At 28.9% G+C, this 12,339-nt stretch overlaps 1 protein-coding gene across 2 annotated transcripts in view; it reads right to left on the bottom strand.

The window, feature by feature from the left end:
* Positions 1-399: 399 nt before the first annotated feature.
* The window catches only part of LOC108685694 (MAM and LDL-receptor class A domain-containing protein 2-like), a 13,060-nt gene continuing 1,120 nt past the window's right edge, over positions 400-12,339 (bottom strand). The window contains exons 2-12 of one of the 2 annotated variants that reach the window (XM_018190613.1): positions 11,474-11,632; positions 10,909-11,073; positions 9,040-9,210; positions 8,812-8,920; positions 8,305-8,458; positions 7,937-8,063; positions 7,217-7,381; positions 6,706-7,062; positions 6,039-6,241; positions 944-1,176; positions 400-583 (exon numbers count right to left, since the gene is read on the bottom strand). In XM_018190613.1, coding sequence (XP_018046102.1) covers positions 400-583; positions 944-1,176; positions 6,039-6,241; positions 6,706-7,062; positions 7,217-7,381; positions 7,937-8,063; positions 8,305-8,458; positions 8,812-8,920; positions 9,040-9,210; positions 10,909-11,073; positions 11,474-11,632 — 2,027 coding nt within the window. Of the gene's footprint in view, positions 584-943; positions 1,177-5,459; positions 6,242-6,705; positions 7,063-7,216; positions 7,382-7,936; positions 8,064-8,304; positions 8,459-8,811; positions 8,921-9,039; positions 9,211-10,908; positions 11,074-11,473; positions 11,633-12,339 lie in introns of those variants that run through there. The other variant, XM_018190612.1, reaches the window with a different exon arrangement.

The raw sequence follows: 12,339 nt of genomic DNA on the forward strand, positions 1-12,339 counted from the left end.
CTGTTCCTAGAATTTCGAGGTATAACAAGGAGATCAGACTGGTACGCAGTTATACGCTGTAATTCGAATTGCATTCCGGATTTACCAGGAACTGCAAAGAAAAATCAGAAAAATGTTAAAGAGACTGTCTAAGAATAATAATAAACTATTCAATAATTATCGTAATATTTAAGTAATTTATTTAAACCGTTTTTAATTTTCTTTGTTTTCTTATGTTATTTTTAATATTTGTTGAGTAAGTAGAAATAACTTTAGTATTGAATTTTCCTAATATATATTGTATCTTTAAATAAAATTTTATTTTCATTGTCACAAAATATAAACTATAATATAATAGAAATCATATTTTATATCACACAATTATTAGGAAGGACAGAAGAGATTAGCGACTGATTTTCCTTACCCATAAGATGGGTCTGGTTGCGACCAGACTGGCGCAGCATACTCGGCATGTGGTTTATAAATAGGTTTTGGGACAATTCTCTCTATGTAAATGGGTTTCTCGACGAATTCCACATATTTCTCTGGTGGCGAAAGGTAAACGTGATGCACTTCCGGTGCAGTATAGTAACCAGCCTTGTAACTGAAAATGAAATAAGAAATAAAAAAGTCATTTATTGTATTACGTAGAAAAATAAAGTTTTTAATTAATTTGATGTCGTGTTAACATTTTAAATTTTATATATCGTTTATCATACATTTATATATCAAGAATTTTAGTGTTAAAAAAGAAAATAATAGGACTCTATTTCTCTTATGGCCAAAATAATATGAATAATAACTCTATATTATTGAAATATATATATTATTGAAATACATTATATATAAGTCTAAAATATGTTATTGAAATATATATATCTTGCTTTTTTGCAAAATTAATCTCTATTAATAATTAAGAGCAATAAAATAAAAAACAAAATGAGAAAGAATATAAATTTGTTACCCCTTTGCGACTCCAAGACCGAAACCAAGAAGACCAGCGCCGAGCAGCTTCTTTTTCAAGAATAACGTTCTCTTTTCCCTGGTGTGTATCGCGTCACCATCAACCTGATCTTCGATAGCGACATTTCCGATATCCAGAGATTGTTGATTCTGTTGGACAATCTCTTCCGCTGTTGCTCTCAATACGAGGAAACAACAAACAGTGGCAATGATGGTAACAATAGTGTGATACATCTCTGTTAAAAAATAAATATTTTGTATCGATATCGTATTTATCATCAATTTCTCTAAACGAATAACATTTGCAAAATACTAACATCTAACACCAATTTATAAATAAATAAAATTTTTAGTCTTAAATAATTAATACAAACATACGTGCCAAGTGGCATATAACAAAAATTTAATTTTAATTTTACTTTACATTAATTTTAGTTTTAAAAGTAGACCACATTTAAAATTAAATAATTTAATTTGAGATAAGTTCTAATCCGATTATAAATGAATTACACCCGTCTCTTCGGATGTAACACCGAGGTACGTTTATAACGATAATTTTATTAAAACATAAACTTGTTTCATTTGCCTGAGCGCGTGTTGTCTCTTGTTATCGAAATTAGAATTGCGATCAACAAGGAAGCGATAAAGAAAGCGTGCAAAAAATTTCGCGTACTTTCTCTAAGATCCTGTTTAATACCTGGAGAACTGATTTCGCTTACCTTGCGTCTTAGTACAACAAAGAAGATTAGCCCAGTAAAGATCACGATGACGATACACCGCGAAGACAAGTCCGAATACTGTGACTGATCGAGGAATCGTTCGATTTTATACTTGCCTACCTCGCTACTGTTTGCGGACATTATAAGCGCAATTCTGAAGCCACCTCCCCTTCCATAGCATCCTAAATAGGCGGCTTAACATCGGCTTTAGGATGATTAACCGTATTGTGACACTCGGGAAGTATTATTGCATACATCACTATAGCGACAGCTCAATCCTGTGCCATGTTGAGAGGAAGTTCCGTAGGAACTTTATAAATCTCTTCAGTTTGCTTTGCTTAAATAAGGAAAGAGATTAATCTGACGTAATTAATTTGCTCCAAAAATTATCTCCACAATCAAAGCATTATTTTAATCCTTTTCCACTTTAATATTTTCATTTTAATACGTCAACATTTTCTAACTTCATATTTTATCCAAAAAGAATAAATTTTTCATTGAGAAATAAAAAATGAGTTACAATATTTTTTGCTAGGTATACGAAGTACATGGTAAACTTCAATCAACTGTGCATGCTAAAAGATTAATTATATAAATATATCTAAAATCATTACTTTTACATTATTACAATACTTTTACAATATAAGAATTCTCTGGTTCCTATCACGTTTCCATAATGCGATGACGCTTCTTTCCTAAAATACCATATTTGGCGTTCGCAATAGTTTACAATTGCAATTTCTCCAGAAAAACCTGTTCGAGATTTTCTTCCGCTTTCGAGCTTAGGAAAAGTATCATGAAAGAGTAATCAATTACTAGCGATCTAGATGAGACTTTATATAGACAGAACTTGGCAGAGCCGCATAGAAAGACGAATTCGAGGAAGTGAAAGAAAGTGGAGAAATAATAGGAACATGATGCGGACGTCGCTTCGATTTATCAACCCTACGACATGACAAGCAGATAGTATACACTATTGTCGGCTGCAACAAGTAGAACGATGAAGGAAAGAATTAGAAGACACAGAGAGAGAGAGAGAGAGAGAGAGAGAGAGAGAGAGAGAGAGAGAGGAGGCAAGGAGAAAGCGAGAGACTGCGCAATAAATTTTCCATTCTTTCTTTGTGGCATGTATATCCCACGTGGTTTGTCTTTCAGCGATACACGTGCCGCACGCAATCGCGTCTTGTTACGTTGCGATCTGATACAAATACGTAATCATTGACACGCACGCGGCCACACACGCGCGTATGAGTACGCGAAATGCGATCGACGATGAATGACAATGAAACCCAATCCTCGCCCGTCGCCGCGATTATAATCTGACATTACGAACAATCTAAGCAGTGATCATCGATATACAGCTGGCGTATTTAGGTATTACAGCATATAAGGATATCTTGTTGCCAGTAAAACTGACGTGAATATTCTTCTCGTAACAATGAAAACTTAATAAGGAAAAAGAATTTGCGGAAGAAATATAGAAATAATGAGGTCTCTCTTCTAGATTCTCGATTTTTCATAATGTGCAATTAATTGCAATAATTAATTAATAAAATAATTATATGTACGTTTTAATAAATCAATTAGTTTTTACAATAGTTAATTGATTTGCCTAAATAGATTAATATTTTTTCTCTGGAAGATATCGAGTTCTTCATAATTATCAATACATTTTATTCTTTAATAACAAATAAAAAATAAAACGGCTGTAAGAATAAAAAACTTAAAAAATAAAATAATTATTATCAATAAGAGCCAGCGAATATTGCGCAATTAAATTCTATTATAACTGCAGAATCAACTTTTCACTTTGTGAATTGTAAAAGTTGATCCCAGTTGTAATAAAATTTAACTACGCACTAATATCCGCGCTAGCTCTTGTTGGTGCGTTTTACTTTATCTTTTTTAATCTTTTGTTTTTTATTTCTTGTTCGTCTCATTTTATAAATTAAATTATATTAATTTATTAACATTATTTAATTATATTATGTTTATTTTAAAATAAAGGCAAATTCTGATTTTTGAAAAAACATTCTTCTCTCCACCACATGAACTTAAATTGACTTAAATTCTAAGCCTAAATCTATCGCTGGACAGGATTGGTGGAATCGATGAGAGATGATACACGGCACAATTCGGTAATTGACATAGAAAATGTCCGAGAGTGAGCTTTCGCAAGCAGACGTGAAACAGGCGAAATTTCACTGACTGAGTCGCAAAGGCCGCCGCGAGATGTGGGCGACGTATTTCCAATATTTTTTCAACGCCCGCTCATCCCCCGCTAAGGACGGCATGGCTCAACCCCTCAATGCTATTCGTGTAAAAGACGTGTCTTCACGTCTCGTAAGTCGCGCTGTAGAAACTGACAGGCCATTTGTGCGAGGAGATTAGCATGGAAATGGAAATTCAGTTCGCCCTTTAATAAGAGACACTTCCGCATGCCAGAAGTATAGATAGCTTATCGGGACAAAGTTCATCATTTTTTTGCTATCCTCTAAATTACATTTCCAGAAATAAATATGTTGTTTATTGCATCCCGCGTAAATAGATCTAGTGTAATTCTGATATTTTATTAATATTAATAATAATATAAAATTTAATATAATTAAATTATGTTTAATTAAAGTCTATTAATTTGTATCAATGTTGAATGCAATATTTAATATTAATATACTTACCAAAATAATAGAAATTAGAAAATATTTTTTAACAATATTAATATATAGAACTTAATAGTCTTCCTTAGAAATTAATTTGGATTTTATTTCTAAAATGAACATCTAGTAATGTGAAATTAGAAATGATGGAAGAATAAACAATTCCAAACTTTTTATGATCTAAATAATATTAAATAAAAAATATATTTCTTTTATTTTCATTTAAAATAAATTAGAAGAAATTTTATATCGAGGTCATAATTTAAAAGTTTAATAACTAAATATGTGGGAATTTTAGAATAGTATGTAGAAATATTCTTTAAAAAACATGTTTGTATTTGCGTAGAGAGATTGTAAAATAAACATAAAAGTCTAAATCACAATGTCTTTGTGAACATCAAAATGTGAAACGCGATCGAAACTACGCCGTGCAGCAAATCGACCACGCACGTACTAAATTCGATATTCACTTTTCGCTTTGTATTCTTCCTCAGTACTCTCTCCTGAGAGAAAAGCGCCATCCGCAAACCTGTATAATTCACCACAAAAACTTCGCATGCCGCGATTACAGAGGTGACTTCATAAATAATTTATCAGGCTGACATTCGTGGGGTTTTTTCCACAAGGAGTGTGCATATTAATTAAAAAAATTCTTTTTCTCGAGGAAATATAAATTAAGATCCTCTCTCCGAAATGAATACAAGCCTTTACTCGCACCTCATGAAATATATGTAATATAACTATTTAAGCATTTAGACTTAATTCGTCCACTTGTCTAGTTACCATTTGTCTAGACGTTCTATTGAAATTACGTGAGCTGGCATACATATTTTGGCAATGACGTACTCGCAGAGTGAAATCAATCGATGCATTCGACATCAATCCCAGGTGCGTGTTTGACTTCCCAAATAGAATGTTGCACAATGAAGTTACCGATTAATTTACCTCAGATGCTATCTCCATCGTCAAAGAATTAGGTCGCTGTGCTGAAATTGTGAATATAGAAAAAAAATGTAAAAGTAAATAATTAGGAAATGAGACTTAAATGCATAAATAATAATGCATTCGAATTAAAATAATTTTGAAGATATAAAAATAATTAAATAATCTTAAATCTTAAGAAAATAATCTTAAATTTTGTAAAATAATTTATTTTTTTATTAATAATGAATAATAATTTTATATTGAATGATAATTACAAAGATTAAATATAATAATTTCCTATTTTCTTCATATGCAAAATATTAATAAATTGTATATACATTAATATCTTAACTTTTTGGAAAATTTTCTATATTATATAATAATAAATTCGCAATAATATTTATTATTCTTATTAGGGCAAAAGTTAAGGTTTAGCATAAATTTTTTTGTTTTTGAAATAGTCGTAAAAATATACATAACTTTAACATTTCAAGGAACTACATATGTAATTTCCTCGATATAAAAATGTTTGAATCCATTAATGGAAATGATAAAAGGATCAGATAATAAAAATTAATAAAAATAATACAGCTGCGATTATGTTTCGCGTGTCAAGTTTTCTATATGGCTCCATTTGCTTAACCAATTTGTTAATCAATTATTTAATCAATTTAATTTAACTTCATTTAAACTCATTTAAAGGAGAAATTTTGATAAAGTAAAGCTACATTTCATCATTATCAGTAGGTCGAGCTAAATTAAAATCAAGGATTTCGTCCGATGTTAAGAAACGGACATCGCTGTCTTCCGAGAGCGCCGATCCGCTCGCTCCTCTTTTATAAGTTTTCCTCCTTCTGATAACAATAATCACAGTCGCAAGTGTCACACAAAGCACACACAAAGCGACCAAAGTTGCACCCACTGCGGTAATGATTTCCAGTATTTCGATGCCTCCACTCTGTTTCACCTTTTCTGGATTTTGCTTCACGGTGTGTAAATCTGCAAATTTTTCTCATTGTCAATAACATAAAAGAGCAGTCAGCATAATCCTAACAACAAAAATGATTATTGAACTGCTATTTTAAATCATTAAATTAATTACATATTATATTATAATGTATAAATAATTACAGTTTTTTTTTAAATAAATTAAATTAGTTTATCTCAAGACGTGCTATTTGTGTTAAAAGTGTAAAATTTGTGTAAAATTTGTCTTGCATTTTTTCTTTCGACTTGTCAGCTAATAGTTATGTATGTCAAGAAAAAGGTCAGTCAATATTTATAATAAATATAGATATATTATACATTTGTGATGTAGTTGTTCAAAATTGATAAGTCTATATCTTAACTTTTTAACTCACTTCGAACTTTCTTCAAGAACTAAACCAGATCAAGACGTCCCATCGCGATTTAATATCAAATAATATTTCTTACTTTCTCAGTATATAATGAAATAAATATACCAGATCGATCTTGAAGTTCTATGTATTTCGTTGTCGAAGTTTTTATCTGGGGTACGAAAGGTGTTTCTTTCGTTTCCGTCTGCTGCGTTAATTTTGCAGGTGTTGTTCTCCGTATAGTCGGTTTCTTGGTTTGAGGCTTCATTTGAGACGTTGAAATCATAGGTCTTTGCGTTGTCGTTGTGCTGTTAGATCTTCGCATTGTCATTAATGTTGTCGATGTCGTCAAGTTGAACATACCTGGGTCGATGTCATCCTTCGGATTTATAGGAAATCCTGTCAGAGTAGAATTCTTTACCGGTGCAACCGTCGCTGCACTCGGTAATCCTGTCGTGACATTATCGAATATTGTGCTATATCCTGCAATGATAATTAAGATTCCAATCATATATCACAAAATTGAATAACATACCATATATGGAATCGCTATTGTGATTTTACATAATTTGATTTCAATAAGCATATCCTATCAAAACATCCTATTGGGGATCCTATTAAAATAGTAAACAGTTACCTAGTATGCAATATTCAGCGTAATCTGGGCAGCAAATAGAGCGTTCCGCACAATCGATCGTGCAAAGGCAACTCTCTGGTCCAAATGGCGGGATAGATACAATGCTTTCTAATGAAACACATCTGTCTCGACAGGTTTGTTGCGCGTTAACAATTTCGATTTGATCTGAAACAGATTTTTCAGAATATTTATCCAGTCTATTTTTCTTTATACACAATTTTTTGACAATGACATTAATTTCTAGATATTAATTTCTAATAATAAAAATTATATTAATAAAAATGTCATAAAATGTCATAATAAATGTCACATTTCTATATGTACATAGAAAGTATTGTCATATTGTCAAAAAAAATTTTGATTTTATGTGGAATATTAATATCACATTTTTATGAAAATTAATATTATATTGTCAGAAAGAAATTCTGCAAAATTGTTCAAATATTTAATACCCTGTATTTTATTTTACTGCAAGGTAATCGTTAAAATAAAATTGTGACGTCTGAAGTTGACAGTGATCTTCAAACTGAAATATGTTCCAAATATTGTACGTAAAATGTATTTTAAAGAAATTTAATTTATACACGTTACTTTTTGCAAATATTTTTCAAAAATTTTGTCAAATAAATTTATATAATACTTGCAATTACTCTATCATAAAATACATCAATTTTCAATTTTTAATAAATTTTTAATAAATTAATTTTAATAAAAATTTACCCTCATCGCTTACAGTTACGTTGACAGATTCATTTTTAACAATACAATCATCTCCTTGTAAAATAGCGACATCGTCTATTGCGATATCACTCACATAAGTGATACCTCGCACTCCTTCTATGATAATCTGTAAAAAATGTTTAACTTTTTTTTTAATTTTTTAATTAAAGCTAATATTGAAATAATATTATGTGTTATGTATTAACAAAGCAAAGAAATCGTATTCAAAATATAATGAAAGCTTCGACAAAAATTTCTAATTTTCTTTTAATTTTAATTTTTTTTAATAATAATGTAATATTATATTAAAAAAAAACAATGATCAAAGACACAATTTAATTATTTAAGAAACAATTATTTTATGTTACCTGAAAGCTGGCGTTAGCTTTTGGTAATTCGGAAATGCCATGGAACCATTGATTTCCTTGATTTCCACTTTTGGTGAATATCAATCGTGGCATAGTATCTTCTTGCTTGAAATATATATTCAATGAGCCAATTGTGGCACCGTACATATGATACCTATTGAAACAGTTTGTAAAATATTAATAAATGAAATATGTAAGCTACATTATATAAATCCCTCATTTTTATGATATAAAAATATAAAAATTTTTGCAATTATTATATTGCATTTCTCTATTAACTTTATTTTATTTCATTTCATTTAAAAAATTTTTTTAATTTAATAAATTTATTCTTAAATTTTATTTATTAAAATTGTAATAGAAATGTTTGAAAATTTAAACAATTTTATTTATTAATTATTTATAGAACAATAGAAGTGCTTTTTCTTAAAAAAGTCTAAAAACTAATTGAAGTTGTATATAAAAACTTATAAACTGAAAGGATTTATTTTATATTATATTATTTACCAGAATGAGAAACATCCTGAATTAGTCAATGAAGAATTGTACAGGGGAGATATGATTCTTGCTGTATCATTTATCAATCGTCCGGATGCCTCAATATAAAGATAATATCCTAAAGTTGTCAAGTATGAGCAATAATTAGAAAAACAATTTATTTCCTTTCTGCGTAATTTATAATCTAGCATTTCGTTGAAACATTGAAGTTATTTAAAGTCATAGGAAGACACGTACCGTCATTTCCAGCTCCCAGAGTGTGATCGTGCGTCGGACCAGTACCAATATGCAAACTCGGTGTCTCAAAGTTATGACGTTTCCAATCAAAATCATGTTGTGGGTCTTGTTCCCACCAACAAAGATCCGGACTTTCAAAATCGCATTGTGTCGGTGCGGTTGCGTTCGCCTCTTACCATAGATTATCACAAAAATTGTATTAACGCGAATAAAACTTGTGATGTTATTATCACAAAGCAGAAAAAAAGTATAAAACTTTTAATTAAAATTAAGTAAAGAAAAAGCTGAAAAGGAAAAAAGAAAAAAGGCTTTACATGCAATTATGTAAAAATAAATATATATTACAAATTGAGCAAGCGTGACATACTAAGCTTCTCAGTAACAATAATTAAATTATCCCCGAGACTTATTAACCCTCAATTACATGAGTGGGTCATTTGGACTCGAGTGAAAATTTTAGTCGACTGCTATTTTTGTACGGTTAATATTGCAGAGTTGAAGAAAGAAGATAAAAAGACTTGAAACCTTTTTTTATCGATCGCCGTGTTGTAATTATTTCGTTGTTGTCTGGATGTTAATTGTGATGCAATAAAAGTTTGGCTTACTTGGATAACTTGGATCTCTCAAATGTAAATTCGAAAGATTTTTGACAAAAGAAAATTTGTGAAAAGTTTTTAGTAAGTGTCTGTTTATTAGTGTTATATTTAAATATATGTGTTGTTTTCTTCTAATTAAAATATATATTCAGTCAAATATATATTCAGTCAAAAAAAGTATTTTTGCGAGAGAGATCTTGGCGAAATCGCTCTATTTTCTCGGAGTTATATAATCGTGAGTAAATAATGTCGAAATCATTTTATATTTAATATAAAATATTTTCATTGTATTTTTCATTGTATTTTTTAAAATAAGAAAATATCCGACATACCTTCGATATCATTATTTCCCAGAGAAAGGTTTTTTCAATGTTGAGGGTTATATTAAGAGATCATAGATAATACCACAAGGGACATTTATAAGCTCTTGACGCTCTTTTATATCAATTCATTTTCATTTTTAATCCTAATTGACTCTCTTGTTTAAATTTATACTATTCCATAGATATTTTTAGTTTATTAAAATATCAAATTAAATTTTTCTATTTTTTTTTATTATTTATTTTTATTCAATTTTTATCTCTTAAATTTTAATTTATTTCTCTTCTTTTTATTCGTTTTAAACTTAATCTTTTAACTTTCAATTTTTAACAATCTATCGGACTTTTATATCTTATCTTTGAACTTAACAGGATTCTCGACTTTGACCGATGAATTTGTTATCAACAAGTTTTTGTAACATTGACCTCCAAAAAATACGCTAAATCATTGTTTGGTATCTATATAATTATTATAATCTTATAACTTATTGTTTTCGTAGCGTTTGACATAGTCTCTTATCTTTTTTATTTTTATTTTCTTAATCTTTTTACATATTATTTTCTTTTATGCTTTTTCAATTTATGCTTCTTTCATTTTAAATTACGGCTTAAGCTTTTCAATTCTCCTTGCCCTTCATTATTTTATTACATTGTGACTTTTTCAAACTAATGAAAACTAAGTAATGTTTTTATTATTTTTTTCATTTTCTCAGAGAATAAATTAATTAATTAAGTCTTCGTAATCCATTATTGCTTGTTTTCGCGTCAATACTGCTATTATTTTTCTTTTATTTTGCAAATTTGTAAGGCTTTATTATGTTTTTTAAGTAATTATTTTTTGCGTTGCTAATTTTTCTAAAGTATTTATATCTTTTACTTTGTAGAATACAATGCATTTATTAAGCAAGCAAAGCAATAATAATTAAATAAAATTAATTTTTTTATTGCAGTACTTCGACAATAAGGAATTGTTCCATTCCATTGACGTCCGTCGCAATAAATTTCAGGGTTACCGATCAGAAAGTAACCAGGTTCGCAGAAGAACATTAATATTCCACCATTTAATTTTTGTACTATAATTGAGTGACTAGGCGCTGATGGTACGGGACATTCCGCGTCTAAACACCAAAAAAAATAAATCAAATCTATTAATCATCTTATCTCATTTAAAATTTAGAAAACACGTTGCATTTAATATTTACTATTATCAATAATTCCTTCATTAAAACTGATTAAAATATATTGATAGTGCAAATCGTTACAGTGCAATTATTTTGTTTATTATTGTACATTACTCTACAGACATGTTTTATTTTATTAATATTCTAATCAAAATATTTAGTATCGGAGAACCTGTTAAGAGAATTTCTGCATACCTAGACATTAAATTATTGGAAATTAAACTTTTTTTAAGAAAGACGATCGATCAAGAAATATTACAGATGTCACGTTACAAAATCCGTTAGCATTATTTAATTAACCATTTCGTCAGTTATTCTTACTTTAAATTTTACTTACTCACACACACGGGGACAGATGTGTCCCATTGTCCACGTGCACACGTGGAATATTTGTTGCCCACAAGAGTAAATCCATCGAAACAATTAAACCTCGCGATTCTACCTCGACTTCGAATGCGAATTCTTCCGTTGTTCAATCGTATCATGGGACATCCTCCTGAAAGAAATTACAATTATTATTACAAAACATCATTAATTCAAGAATAGTTACCTGATTTCTTCTTTATATATAAAGCTTGCAGGCCTATTCTGTAACTCTTAATTCACGTTTCGTTATCATTATAACGCTGCTGCGCAATATTTTTACCATAGTAAAAGAGCTGCGCAGCTGCGTAATAATGATAATAAAATTTATGTTAAGAGTTACAGAATAGGCCTGCGAGTGTTTTTTATATATCCTAATTAAAACCACTATTATTTATCATATATTGTATATTATTAATTTTTTCCTAAATAGTATTTGAAAACATTATAAATATGAATTTAATCACAATTTTCTGAAAAAAGTAAATAGATATTAAGTAAGTAATTAAATAAAATAAGCATGTTAAATAATTAATTATGATAGTATTTCTAAAAAATAAGAATTTTAATTAATACGATGTTTTTTAATTGTGTGCTTTTGATGGAATTGCACATTTAATATTCGTAAAAAATAGTTACTAACAGAAAAAAATATATTAAACAATGTATAAAAAAATATTTTACAATAATTTACACTTTTTCGCCGGAATATAAAAATATCTCAGCTTATTATTTTATAAAACTCCAACATTCTTTAATTTAACAAAATTAGATAATAATAATATAAGATATAATAAAAATAAAAATGTACAGTTATATATAATATTAGTATGATTTTAT

This window comes from Atta colombica, unplaced genomic scaffold (assembly GCF_001594045.1).
Source record: "Atta colombica isolate Treedump-2 unplaced genomic scaffold, Acol1.0 scaffold155, whole genome shotgun sequence".
Classification (NCBI taxonomy): domain Eukaryota; kingdom Metazoa; phylum Arthropoda; class Insecta; order Hymenoptera; family Formicidae; genus Atta; species Atta colombica.